A 15403-nucleotide genomic window follows, 5' to 3' on the forward strand; every position below is an offset into this window, starting at 1 on the left:
AAATGTTACAAAAATCAATGTTTCTATCTAATTCACGCTACTCATTTTAGTATTAGCAAGATAACATATTATGATGTATTAATTTTGATTCGAATTATTGATAGATCAAATTTTTTACATAAAACTATATTTAATTATTTTTTCAAATAATATTAAGTTGTTTAATAATGGAGAACTTATATAAATTCAATAAACAACTTATTTTTAAATTATACATAATAAATATATTTATTTAATAATTATTATATATAAATAAAAAAATACCGAAACCGTATCGTTCTGGTCTGGAACCGAAACTTCGATACGGGTCGAAATTTTAAACCTTGCTCCATATATATATATAACTCAATAACACTAGATTATTTATTTATTTTTCAATAAGTGTGTTGTTTAATATTAAATTAATTAGGTCACTAACTACATTTGAATTGGAGTTTAGTTGAAGGAAAGTTTTAGAATTATTGTTAATTGAAAAAAAATCTAGTTGTATTCCCTCTCGAACTAAAGAAACTTCGCTCGATCAATAGGGAATGAGATAGGGATGGATGAGTCATTATTTTTAATGAGTGATGGCAAGGTTGGATTATCGGTCCTTGATCTCATCGTGATCACATAGTCAATCATAAAATTGCAAGGCAAAGCGATTTAAGAGAGCGACAAAGAATCTTTCTTCGTGCTAGGCAACCTCTCTAATAAGAAAGTTGGGAATAAAGGGGAGAATAGATTGGTCAAATTTTTTAAAGTTATCTTAGTTTTATAAAATTTTAAGTTAGTATTTATCCATTTTCACTAGCAATATGAAAATGGATTCTAACAATTTTCTAATGTAATCGAACTAATTTCAAAATACCATCTTTGAATCTTTTTTTCCTTAACTTCTCAATTTTCAATCTTTGTGAGATGTTGAACTTCTATATAAAAAAATGGTCACTGTTGATATTGATCCAACTCGGGCGATCCGTAAAGGTATCGACCTCATAACACTATGATAAGATAACCCCAAAAGTTAAGGTTTTATCTTAACTTATATATATATATGCATGGTAGCTAGCACTACGGGCATGTGATTTTAAGATACTCCAATTGTGCTCGTGAGATGGATGGTGGCTATGCTTGTGTGGATACTGCTAGAGGCGTGAGTAAGTTGATATCACTGAGCGTTTTACACATCGAGAGGTAAAATTTTGCACCAACGATGTAATTAGAATTCGCTTGGATCTCTAGCGATTTCCTTTTTCCGCAACATTTATTGTTTAATTTTTGCACGAAAATACACGAGTGGTACCAGAGTCACTTGTGAATTCGATTACATCATTTTACTGTTTGTTGTTATACTTGATATAAAACGACATGTTTATTAGGAAACCAAAACATAGATTAGGTGTTTACTAACATTGTAGTGAAACCAAAATCTTAGAATTGCCTTCACCAATCAAATCCACCTAGATCTCCATGCCTTCCTTTTCTTTCTTCTTGATCAAATCTCTTCTCTCACTCCTTTCGTCACTCTCTTCATTGGATTTTCTAGTTCTCGACACTTAACATCCATAATTAGTCTAAACAGTTAAATGTATTTAGTAAACTAGTACTCGACCACCAATCTTTATGGGTTCGATATCTTTTATTACTTGACCACATTTTCGTGCACTTGTGGATTTATCCACATCAAGTTTTTGGCACTGTTGTCGAGACTTGTTTTGGTTAATATTAGCTTAATAGCAAATTGATTGGATTAGACTGTTTTTTCTTTTATTTTATTTTTGCATTTCTTTGCACTCTTTTAATCTTGTTTCTTTTCCTTTTTAAGGAAATGCCCTAGTACATGCACACGACTGCGAGGTTGGGGAATTTGTTGCCACTGGATCGAGAGATTGATCATACGTATCATCGACACTAAGTGAGCAACAAGCAATGGATGCTAACCAAAATCAGAATCTCCCGAACCTCCTCATGGTGAACAACAATAGGTCACTTGGTGATTATGAATCGCCAAGTGTAAGAGAATTCAAATATAGCATTGTCCGGTCTATAATTGAAGTAAACAATTTTGAGCTCAAGCTGGCCTTAATTCGCATGGTTCAGCAATGTCAATTTAGTGAAGCACCAATAGAAGACCCAAATATGCACTTAGAGAATTTTCTTAAAATCTGTGGTATCTTAAAGCAAAATGGGGTTTCTACAGATATAATTCGGCTCATGTTATTCTCATTCTCGTCAAGGGACAAAGCCAAAATGTGGCTAACATCGCTACCCTAGGAATGTATAACAACATAGGATCAATGCGAGTTGAGATTTTTGAACAAATACTACCCCCAAGCAAAATAGCTCACATGAGACACTTTATCACAAATTTTATGCAGAAGGATTGAGGTCTTGGGATAGACACAAAAGTCTATTGCAACAATGCCCACATCATAGTTAATCATACACGTTCTACAATGGGATTTCCTGTGCGGCTAAAGTGTCCCTTAACTCAGCTGCGGGAGGAGCTATAATGAACAAAACACTTAAAGAAGCTGAAGAGATCATTTAAAGTGTAGCATTTAACCATCATCAGTGGGTCAACGAGAGGGGTGCCCCTGTGCAAGCCCCAGGAATGCACGCATTAATCAAGTGGATTTCATGGCAGCAAAGTTGGATGCAATGAGCAAGCGCTTGGATACATTGAGTATAAATCTTGTTAATGTCATCGTTGCTTCTTGTGAAGTATGTGGGAATTCAAGAATGTCAGGGAGAATTATTCAGTCTTGGCATCTATACATGGCGATCAAGTGGAACATGTGGATGCGGTCAGCAACTTCAATTCAAGACCAAACCCCTACTCTAGCACCTATAATTTGGGATGGAAGAATCATCCAAATTTTTCATATTAAACAAATCAAGGTCAATTTCCAAATCAAGAGGGTTATGGGTAAAATACTGAACCTCAACCACAAAAATCAAATATGAAGAAGATAATGGAATAATTCATAGCTACGCAATATGAAGCCAATGAAAAGTTTAGCCAATAACATTCCAATGACAAAGTCTTAGATCAAAGAATTGAAGACTTTAGTTGATACTCTTAAAAATCACACAAAAATGTTGGAAAATCAAGTTGCTAATTCGATTTCAAGATCTCCCAGTAAATTTCACGGATGATCAGAAATAAATCTGGTTGAACATTGCAATATTGTAAACTTGAGAAGTGAGAAGGTGTTGCAAGACTTATGAGGAAATGAGAAGGATATACCAAAAGGTCTTGCTAAAGAAAACGATGTACCAAAAAAGCATATGGCAGTTGAGGAGGAATCAAGCAAACCCAAGGAGCCAAAAGAAGACCTCTTGCTAAAGCCTCCGGTTTAAGTTTACCAACCTCCTAACCCATTTCCACAACGCTTGGCAAAAATGAAGCAAGACGAAGAGTTTAGAAAATTTTTCGAGATGATGAAGAAAATCTATGTGGAGGTGTTGTTATGCAATGCACCAAATGTTACAGTTCGCCAAATTCATGAAGGAGATCGTCTCTCACAAGAGGAAAAAGGAGAGCCATGAAACCACTGAAGAATGTAGTGCTATAATACAAAATGAGGATCCTCAGAAGCTAAAAGATCCAAGAAGCTTTTCTATTCCTTGCTTCATTAAAGATAGAAAGATAAACAAATTTTTGTGTGACTTGGAAGCAAGCGTGAGTTTTGATGTCATTTTTTATGTGCTAAAGGTTAGGTCTGGGGACGTTAAGCTCACAACCATGACACTACAGTTGGCCGACCACTCTTGTCGGTATCCTCTGGGAATTTTAGAGGATATTCTAGTGCAAATAGGAGATATTGTAATGTCAACTGATTTTGTTGTATTGGAAATGGAGGAAGATCCATGCGTACCTATTATTCTTGGGAGACTCTTCTTGGCCAGAGCCGGAGTGATAATAGATGTGAAGAATCATAAGCTTTTGTTTCGGTGGGAAGAAATAAGTTGGAGTTTGATCTCTCAAAATTATCAAGTGATTCCATGAAGGAAGCCAAGGGGAGAAAAGCAATTTTGAATGTTCAGAGGGTCATTCTAAAAGACCCCTGAACACCGAGCTAAACATAGAGGCTATGAAACAAGTGAAGTATATTATCCCAGCAAGGGCCTCCTTGAGAGAAGAAATTTTTCAATTTGAAATGCTCAGAGGAGGGGAAAGGAATCCCCTCAAAGCAAAAGCTCCAAGTTGAGTTCTAAAAGGGGTCATAAATAAGCGCTTCTTGGGAAGTAACCCAAGTCTTTCATTTCTTAGAGGTGCTTAGTTCTCGGAAGGGAATGGGAATGGGATTGATAGAAGTAGAGAATGGAAATGGGGAGTTTCAATCCGAACAATGTTTTTTTTTCCATTCCCCTCATTTTGCTTGGTAATGGTCCATTCCCATGTTTGGGGGATTAAATCCGTGGGACCCACCACCAATCCCCCAAACCAATCATCAACTTTGAATCTCTTTCCTATTCCCCACTCTCATTCCATCCAACCAAGCACCCCCTTAGATTTTTAACTTTTTTTGTTTGTTGATTTATGCTTTTGAAGTGTTTTAATCAAGTCATTTTGTTTTGCAAGTCATCAAACAAACATCGGAGTGAAAACCAACCTTTGGAGGCGCCTGTGCCTGCCGGCACGACCCATGTCGCCAAAACCCTATATAAGCATTCACCCATGCCCTAGCTCACCACCACCCATGTCCTCTCGAGATTTTTCAAAACCCTTCATCTCCTTCCTCTAGACCCCTTCTCTAAGCTTCATCTAGCCTTAAACCCTCATCTCCACTCTTTTCTCACAAGAGCACACCTTCTTGCCCTAAATCCTTACTTTTTTTTTTTTGAGATCTTAAAGATTAGCAAAGGTTCTAAAATTCGCTAGGTGCTAGTCGGGCAGCAGACCAACGCCTAGCGCCTAGGCGGGGACTAGGCGCCGCTAGGCGGATTCCTCGGTATCCCTTGTTTTGCGTGGAGTTGTGGACTGTGAACAATGTCATATGAAAATCTAAATGTTGTCTTAAACAATTTCATAGCAATGGAGATCTAACTATGTATGATGAAATAAATGCATACTTTCCAATACCAAAAAATGAAAAATTATAAAAGTAGTTTTGTGCAAAGGAAATATACTAGACTCAATAAATACGAGTAAAAGAAACAGTTGAACAATAAAACATGCAGTAAGTTATCATAATCATGTAGTAAACAGTAGAATATATATTCAACTCGAATTTAAAACTTTGCTATAAGCTAAAACAACTTTAGTGGTGGAAAATATTAGAAAATAGTAGCAATACTTCAATTCAAGATTACATCATTGTGAACCAGTAACCACTAAGAAAAATATAATTGTTGAATAACATAAATCATGTCTTAACAAAATGAGTTCAAAATTACACAACTAATAATATCTCATAGACTCATATTTATTCTACTTCTTCTTCTCCATAATTTTCAATAACTTGTTCTTCATCGGACACAAACTCAATATCATTATTGTGATCCTCCTCTTCTTCTTCGGATGCAAAATCATCTTCATGAAGTTCCCTCACTCTAGAGCTTCTTCGGGGTTGTAGATTTTCATTTGCTCCACTTGCTTCATCAACCATTTGCCAAGTAAGTCCGGAACCTAGTTCAACTTCATCATCTTCCCCACCATCCACAATCCAACCTTGTGCATTTGAAGCATCTTTTGCAAGAAGGACATCGACATTCCTTTCTTTTTCTCTTTTTGTTTGTTCAACAATCTAGCATTAAATTGGACAAATACTAGATTGTTCAACCTGTTGGCATCCAACCTATTTCTTTTCTTTGTATGAATCTAAAAAAAGCAGAGAAAGTAAATATTATAGTTAGTACCTGAATATAGAGTATAGATGTTAAAAATTATAGCAAATTTAATTAAAGACTGAAAGTTTAAAACTTACTCCTTCAAATGTACTCTAATTTCTTTCACACTCAGATGAACTTGTAGTTAATGAAAATATCCTCAATGTTACCCTTAGCAAGTTAGGTGTGTGAGCACCGTATGTACTCCACCATGCACATGGATCAAATGTATCATTTTTTTCACATGCTTTTGCTGCCAATGTTTTTCCAAATAACCCAGTCTTATCTCTATATTTTGGAAATTCCCTGTTAATAATTGTATCTTGTAGATCTAACTCATTGGCATGCAAAGTTTCCATGCATTCAAAAATCCCCGTCACGACCTCCTCATAAAGAGCAATAGAACTATCTTTATAGTAAAACTAAGTATTCAACAAAAAGCAATGGTATGCAATGATGTATCAAGTCTATCCTTCATTTTTGACTCAATAATAACTATGACAGGCTGATAATTTGATTCCACGTTGTTCAGAGCCACCTTGATATCTTCTTTAGCTTGAAGAAGTTCCCCATATAGAAACCCCATTGATGGCTTTCTATCTCCATCTACCAATCGAAGAACTCTTACCAAAGGAGCAAATATTTTCAAACAAAGTGTCACACCATTCCAAAAACTCATGCTCATCACTGTAGAGTAAGCCAATTTTCCTTTGTTTGTTTTTTACCATTTACATTTCTCCCACATATCACTTGTAAACATGGCCCTTAAACTAGCTTTTTTTTCAATCAAACTTTGCAATGTGAGGAAATTTGATGCAAACCTGGTAACTCCTAGTTGGACTATGTCTCTCTTCTTCGTGAAACTTCTCATCAATGATAAAGTCTTATGGTGAGCATAAATGAAAATGGTAAAAGCCTTGGATTGCTCAATCACCTTTTTATATCGTGGAAGTTTGCCAATACTTTCAAATATGAGATTAACAATGTGAGTTGCACATGAACTCCAAAAGATCCCAGGTCATTTTTCTTTCATCAATTTAACTGCAGCCATATTGTTGGTGGCATTGTCTGTTACAATCTAAACAATATTCTGAGCTCTTACTTGTTCAATACACTTGTCAACATACTCAAAAATAAGTTCAGCTGTCTGCGCCTCGTCTGAAAACTCCTTAGACTCTAAAAATATAGTACCCTCCTTGCAATTAACACACAAATTTAAGATACTTCTTTTTTATCACTTCATGCATCTGTTATGATTGAGCACCCATTCTTTGCCCATTCTTCTTCATGTTTTTTCAACAATTGTTTTGTTCTTTCAACTTTGGCTTTCAACAGTGGCTCCCTAAGTTAATATTGAGTTAGAGGCTTGAATCCTGGTTCAAATTGACCCACTGCCTCCATTAGTTGCTTGAAGCTATCATTATAGCATTGAATGAGATTTCATTTTCATAAACCCATCTCCCAACATATTGTTGAACTTGTTGAGTTCTCTCTTTGAAAAGAGCCTCATTTATATTTTTTTTGGCGAAGCACTTTACTCCCACTTGAACTTACATTTTCTGGAGCAATTACTGATGCATATCTATCCATGGGGCCAAGTGGAAGAGGTTTTTTAATATCATCCATCCCTTCAATTTCAAGACCTTCTTCTTCGTCTAAAGAAATAGTCACCTCTGCTCTATAACTTTGCTCTTCCATTATTTGGTTCTTTCTGTTCCTCCCTTCTAAAATAGCCTGTTTGTCTTCTTGAGATGCTTTTCGACAACCAAATACATTTCCAGGTATATTTCCAATGTGCTCCTCGATCCTATAAACTCCCCCTGACATTGTTTTTTCACATAACTTGCATTTAATTTTGTCGAGATTCTTAGAATCAATCAACATCCCAAACTCCCATCCGATTTCATTTGACTTTCTTCTAAGAATTTCAGATTTGAGTTGAGTGACGGATGCTGTCGAAGATGGATTGTTTGCCATTATGATAGCGGATAACCTGAAAATTATATATAACATAATAAAATTTAATTATACGATACAAAATATAGCATTAACAAGTCTTAGAATATTTTTTTATATATCTTAATTTAATTAATAAAATTTATTAGCTATTCATCAAAAAAATTAAATTTTAAATATATTTTTAAATCTGATTTATATAAATTAATAATATTTATTAGAATTTTAAATTTTTTAAAATTTTAATATAATTTTAAATTTTTATATTTTTAAATCTGATTAATAATTTAATATAAATTAATAATATATAAAAAATTTAAATCTAATTTATATAAATTAATAATATTTATTAAAATTTTAAATTTTTTAAATTTTAATATAATTTTAAATTTTTATATTTTTAAATCTGATTAATAATTTAATATAAATTAATAATATATAAAATTTTTAAATCTGATTTATATAAATTAATAATATTTATTAAAATTTTAAATTTTTTTAATTTTAATATAATTTTAAATTTTTATATTTTTAAATCCGATTAATAATTTAATAAAAATTAATAATATATAAAAATTTTAAATCTGATTTATATAAATTAATAATATTTATTAACATTTTTTTAATTTTAAATATAATTTTTATATTTTTAAATCTGATTAATATAAATTAATAATATTTATTAGAATTTTTTAATTTTAAATATAATATTTATATCTGTTATATAAATTAATAATATTTATTTAAAAAATTAAATTATATTATTTATATATTTAAATCTGTTTTATATAAATTAATAATATTTATTAAACAAATTAAATTTTAAATATATATAATTGGGGTAATTTAATTAGGCTTTATGAAACCCTATTATTGAAATTATCTCGGTTAGGAGTTGTTTGATTTTATTAAATCCTAAAATAAATTTTGTACAGTAAACACACGCCGTCGCCGAAGCGTCTGATCGACTCGCACGCCTCACGGGAGACGTCCGGCGCCGCCGGAAGCCTCGCTGGATGCGTCTGGCGCCACCGAAAGCATCGCTGGACGCATCCAGAGCGCCCGAGAAAGTCCGGCGTCGCTTCCGGCGACTTCCAGTGCCGCTGGAAGCATCATGAGATGTCGCCGGACGCATCCTGCAATGCTTCCGGCGGCTGCGGACGTTTCCGGCGACTGCGAACTCGTCCGACACCACCGGAGATGTGCCGCGACGACAACTCAACAAGAGAAAAACAAAAAAATTATCAGAAAGCAAGCAATGTTCGAAAACAGAAAGTAAGAAAAAAAACCTAAAAACTTACCGGAGTCACGGAGCGATGAAGCCTTACAGCGACGATGAGAGAAGACGAAGCGGCGATGAGAGACGACGAAGGCGTAAGCATGCATGCAAACGAGCAAATTAGGTACAAAATAAAACTTAAATATCTGTGTCGAGGCCCCCCGAAGCCCGCCAAAAGCCGCTGAGGGCTGTCGAGCGCTGCCTAGGCGGCTGGGGGGTTTCCGGCAAGGTCTGTTGCCGCACAGCGCCTAGGCGGCTGGGCCGCCTAGGCCACCCGCCTGGGGGGTTTCTGGCAAGGTCTGTTGCCGCATAACGCCTAGGCGGCCGCCTAGGCCATGTTTTCGAACACTGAGATTAGCTTCTACTTCCAAAGGTAAAGGAAAGGAGAAGGAGAAGGAAAAAGCATGCGATAAGATAACATCCTCATTCATATCCTATCACTAACACCTCTCTTTTTAGAATTCTCCATATAATTTCTCTTGAAACTCTATCATAACATTTTTCTAAGTTAATGAATACAATGTGTAGATCTTGTTTTTGCTCCCGATACTTTTCAATTAATTGAGAAGATATATAGCTTCTATTATCGACCTTCTAAACATGAACCCAAATTAATTTTCAGTCACCGTGGTCTGCTTCCTTAATCTTTTTTCTAATATTCTTTCCCCAAATTTCATGATATGACACATTAGTTTAATATTCTTATAGTTTGCATAATTTTGTACACCTCCCTTATTCTTATATAAGGGAACTACATAACTTACCCTCTAATTATAAGGTAACCCCCAAACCTAGTTATTTAAGTTTTTCCTCTATCAAAATTGTAGAAGAAATAAAGCAAAAAAGTACAAAGATTACATAACTTGTTTCACATATAAAGAAAGGGGTCACTACCACACTAAGGGAAACAAACAATCATATTTTTACAGGACATAATAACTTCATAGAACTTAACCTTGAAGGAAGTGTGCAAGCCTTTTCTGGACTCATGTACAAAACATCATAGTTACCACTTTCAGCATGAGACTGCACTGACTTATCAGTTTGAGTGCTTCCAAGATATTCACCTTTGATTCCTCGTTGCTTTAAACTCATGACCTATTAAATTTAACAGTTTATCAAGACCAATATGCATAAACATTGCACTTTCATACCATTTGAAAGTGCCCTCGTACTAGCAAGTGAAGCATGAAACAACAAATAACCACTTGCCTGGTCTTGCATCAAGGATAAGAGAGGACTTATCACGATAGCAGTCTTTCTTGTTACCAGTGGAGGGATTTGGTAACTGTATAATTAAATAATCAAACACAAATTAATAATAAACTGAATTGCATGGTTCTTTAGCACCATTTGTATGAAAGAGGAAATTATAAGAAAATTTCTCAAAATCATTGTGACTGGAACACAGTTAGAAACAATCAAGATGAAGTGAAATATGATCACATAGAATAGCATGACTAAACACCAAGCATTTTGTATTGAGATGATAGCGGTGGTTAGGGCCCTTTTTCTTTTGAATGGATCAACTTATAGTATTTTCCAAGTTTTTCAACTTTAAAATCGCATTCAAGATGTTGTATTAAGTAAGATTTAAAATCTCGAGCAGCATTAGGGGTTTCGGTCTACAATTTTAGTAACTTATCATGCTATGTTGATATGCTTTCGGTGCTTGCAGTGGGAATTCCATAGTGACAAATCAATAAACATATCCTCCACAAGCACATGAAGCATTTAAATTGCCGTGCAAACATAACAGACTTCTGAGATACCATAAAGACTTCCCACTTCCTGTAGTCATGACCACCAAGCAATCTCTTCCATCTAAGATTTTCTTTACAATCTCCTTCTGGTGAGACCGAAACTGAGCGTAGCCAAAGTGTTCCTGCGTTCAATAATCACAGATAAATCAATAGAGACGCAAAACAAAGGGATAACTGGATCTGGCCACTTCTCTCAAGAAAGCAAAACGTCAGGGGAAAAACAACCAAACGGGGCATCTAAAGGAGCGATCGGAAGCAACAAGGAGTTAGGGTTTCAAAGCATTTCTTCGTGCCACTGCGAGAGGCGAAACGATAAGGTTCCAGTTACTTGCCTTGAGAACTTGCTCCATCTCGAAGACCCTGTCGGTAGAAGGCGAGGAGAAGCAGGCGGCGCCATGGTAACTGAGGCGGTAAAGCGGGATCGTCGAGCTCCGGAGAAGCGCGAGCACGGATCGGGCCTCCCGCCAACTTTTGTCCAGCAAAAATCGGCAAATGCCCATCCTCATTTGAACTTTTAGTTGTTTGTTTAGGTGGATATAAGGGAGGTAAGATTGCGTTTGGTTTAAAGGTTTTTGATCGAGGAAATGAATTTATTTTTAAATCTTATATAAAGTTTATGGAAATGAAATTAAAATTTTAGAATAAAATTTAAAAATTTGGGTATTTTTCTCTTAAATTTTAATGGGAATGAAAATGATAATTAAGTTTTAGATGAAAATATCCTTAATATATTTGTTTAATTTTTCTTTCATATCACTTTATCTATTTTATTCTCTCTCATCATATTTTCTCTCTCCTTATTCTATCATTACATTTTCTCTTTCATCATATTTCCTCTTTCCTCAATTTCTCTCCTCATTTTCTCTCGCCACACTTTTTTTTCTCTTCATTCTCACTCATAACATTTTCTTTCTCACCATATTTTCTCTCTCATCATATTCTCTTTCCTCATTTTTTTCCCTCATCACACTTTCTCTCTCATCATACTTTCTCTCTCTTTAATTTCTCTCATCATACTCTCTCTCCTTATTTTCTCTCAACACACTTTCTCTCTCTTCATTTTCTCCATTACATTTCCTCTCTTATCATATTTTCTCTTTCCTCATCCTCTCTCATCACATTCTCTTTTCTCGTTTTTTCTCATTATATTTTCTCTCTCTTCATTTTTCCCCAATATATTTTATCTCTTATCACACTTTCTCTCTCATCATACTCTCTCATCGCATTTTTCTCTCATATCTATTTTTTTCTCTTATTTTTCTCTAAAGGTAAAAAGGGAAAAAAAATTATTCTGATAGAAAATATTCAACTACCCAAATATTATTTTAAAGAGTGATATTCATGCTCATACTCATCCTCATTCTACAATACTATGATTCTCATTCCCATTCTGATTTCTAAGAAAGAACCAAGCACCACCTAAGTGTCCTAGCAATGCTACAAATGGTTAGACCCTCCAATGAATAATTAAAAGATTTAACGTTTGAATTTCAGTTGCGATACACTTCATGAGATTTTTCCTCCAATGAGAAGTGGGTCTAAGAATACTGGCCATTTGGATGGATCTCCATTAACGCTTCCCAATTCATCCTGTGGCTAGTGGAAAATTTTTGTGGAGCTAGGTCAGTCACCTCGAAAATTAGTCGGTTCTAAGAGTTGGATACCTTAATTTAAAAAAATGAAAAATATTCAATATTTTACTAAAAAAACCCATCTAAATTAAGGAATACTCAAAAGGATTATCCTATTTTCCAATTTATCAAAGGATGCATTTTCCTCTAGGACACGATCCAATAGTAAAAGATATAATGAACTCTCATACAACGAGAGTTGGAATCTCTCACAGGGCATATCATATGCTCAAGGTGTTCAAACCATTTATGATGTTGGACCGTCCATCATAACCCATCTGTGATTACTGAATTTCTTTGGTGGCTAGTAGAAAACTTCTATGGAGTTGGAATGGTCACCTCCATAATTAGTCGGTTCAAAAAATTAAATACCTAGATTAATATAAAAAATGTTTCCTATATTTTGATTTATTGAAAAGACAAGAATATACTTTTGTGGGTTTTAAAAAATACTCTTTCTCAACTTATTTCGACTCATTTATGCCCGATTAGTAAGATTGATATTCAATGTTGTTTCAACCAACAATTTACTAAAAGACGCATTCAAAATTGTATAATTCTCAAAGGAAAAAGACAATAGTTTGTTAATTCTCAAAGGGTGCACTTATTTTCAATTATACCCCTCAATACTTTTTTCTAAAACATCCTAGTCATAAAAAAAAATATTTATTTGGTTTGGATGTGCATAACCTTGACATCTCATCTCTCTCAGCTCACAAAATGTAAATTTATTCTCTCTTAGCTCTTGGAAAGTAAATTTTTTGAGAAGTCGAAACCCTACGCACAGGTCTTCTTGTTTACCTCGTAGCTCACATAAAGTGTTAGGGTTCTCACCAACACTTATCTACTACTAATCTTTTCCTCTCCCATTCGAGTTTAGGTTTTAGTTTGGCTTTCTCATCCTATGTGTCGACGTTGGTCATCTCCCTCCTCTCCTTTCTATGATTGCTAACCTAGTATTGTAAATTTTACTCCTATTGTAAAATGGTGCAACAATGTGGTTCAACCTCTTGATCAACTCCAAAGGTTTATTTCGATTTCTACTATAGCCAAGATGAAATCCCCATCTCTTTCACATGTATAAGGTTTGTCTTTCACATGTTAACTCGTGCATTCCTTCCTTTGATGTTGTAATGGATTGCATTGTTCCTAACAATCATACTGTTTTGTTGAAGTTTATAAACTCATCGAAGAGTTTTTATCAAAATTCATGGTGGGCATAGAGTATTATCAATGTCAAAAATCTTGTAATCATAGCTTGTGCATCTAAAAATTTAAAAGAATATCGGTCTCCATGTGAGAATTTTTATCAAAATTTAAAAGAATAGAGTATCACCTGAAGATTCAGGTGTAGATGTGGATCGTGATTCAAACAGATTTCGCATTGCCCACTAACAAAGAAGGAGAACCACTCGAATGCGACAGTCGACATCAAACAGAAGATCGAAGTCAATACCAACGCGACCCAAACCCTCTAATGTGACATGTTCAAAGAAGAGCTTAATCAAGTTGGCCCATTAGTGCACAAGATTTGTGGGACAAACTAGTCAAACTACACGAAGGACCTCCGACACCATGGTCTACAAAAGAGATTTATTCTTAAATAAATTGTATAACATTAAAATGTAGGAAGGAGAATCGACGAGTCTTCTACACACTATGATCTAAGACCTTCTCAACAAACTTCACTCGATCGGACAATAAGTCAAGAAGCATGATGTAATCAGGTACACATTGAAAGTATTTTCGAGAAACATTTTATGGGCATCTATAATAGATGTTTATAAAGTTTCACAGGACCTTTCAAAACTTAAATTTGATGGATTATTTCCAGAATTTGAATTATATTAACAAACTAATACAAGTTCAACCGAGAAAAGTATTATTTTACTTACAGGTAAAATCAAGAACAAAGAGTTAAAGCCTAAATCCCAACCCGAATATGAATCCGAAGATGAATCCAATTTAGAATACAATGAGGAGAGATCTCTTCTGAACTAGTCAACGTAGTTCAGAAAATGTTCAAGAAGAAGAAAGGGTTCACCAAGCACGAAGTTAGGAAGGTGATTGATGTGATAAATCCACAAGCGCATGAGAATGCTATTAAGTAATTAAATATCGATCCATAGGGACTATTGATTAAGCATTAGTTAAAATCACAAAACAAATTATATCGATGATCAAGATTGTGTGTGGTCACAAGAACAAGAGAGAAAGAGAGACAATTGAGAGAGAGAGCAAAAGAGAAAGGTTTGAGAGAAGGCCTAGAGTAGAGGAGGTCAAGAGAAATCAAGTGGTCGTAAGGAGAAGTTGGAATTGGCTGGAACGATTCTAGAACTTTGATTTCACTATGATGCTTGTAAATACCTAATCTATATTTGGTTTCTATCCTCAATGGTTCTTTATATAGATAGACTACCCTATGATATCCTATATGAATCTTTGGGACTACACCGACATATCCATTCTAATTTATCGTCTACTTTCAGAACGATGAAGCTGAGAGATTCTTTCTTAAGGAGATCACTGCACATGATTACACAATCCCTGAGTTGCCTTTTCCTACTGTGTGGTGACAAATTGAAACCGATCCATTAAGATCAATGATAGCTTATTGCTCCTCATGGTATACTGATCTACTCTCGTAGCCAACTCTCCATGTCTTGGGTTTCTATGGGTCGGTGGATGAGTTCTCCTTTTGGTTCATCCCAAAATCCTTATGGGATACGAATCTTGTGCTTTGGGTATTAAGATCGTGTACACACAGTAGACTGAGTCCATAAACAAACATATCAAAGAATATGAAAAAGGTCAAATACATAATTTATGCATCAATAATCACATCATAGTTACTCCCTACTCCTGAATCTAGAGATATACTCTATGGAGAAGGAAATACAACCAAAAGATAAAGAAAATAACAATCTATAACTCAATACACAAAATAGAGAGAAGAA

General features: G+C 34.7%; 1 protein-coding gene across 4 annotated transcripts in view; it reads right to left on the reverse strand.

Moving 5' to 3' along the window:
- The window catches only part of LOC121980425 (ATP-dependent DNA helicase RecQ-like), a 104649-nt gene extending 93308 nt beyond the window's left edge, over positions 1-11341 (reverse strand). For all 4 annotated transcript variants that reach the window (XM_042532457.1, XM_042532456.1, XM_042532458.1 and 1 more), the window contains exons 1-4: positions 11148-11341; positions 10825-10937; positions 10265-10340; positions 10008-10150 (exon numbers count right to left, since the gene is read on the reverse strand). In XM_042532457.1, the coding sequence (XP_042388391.1) occupies positions 10008-10150; positions 10265-10340; positions 10825-10937; positions 11148-11321 (506 nt within the window). In that variant the 5' untranslated portion in view covers positions 11322-11341. The remainder of the gene's footprint in view (positions 1-10007; positions 10151-10264; positions 10341-10824; positions 10938-11147) is intronic.
- Between the last annotated feature and the right edge of the window lie 4062 nt (positions 11342-15403).

The sequence above is a fragment of the Zingiber officinale genome, chromosome 5A (assembly GCF_018446385.1).
Source record: "Zingiber officinale cultivar Zhangliang chromosome 5A, Zo_v1.1, whole genome shotgun sequence".
NCBI lineage: Eukaryota > Viridiplantae > Streptophyta > Magnoliopsida > Zingiberales > Zingiberaceae > Zingiber > Zingiber officinale.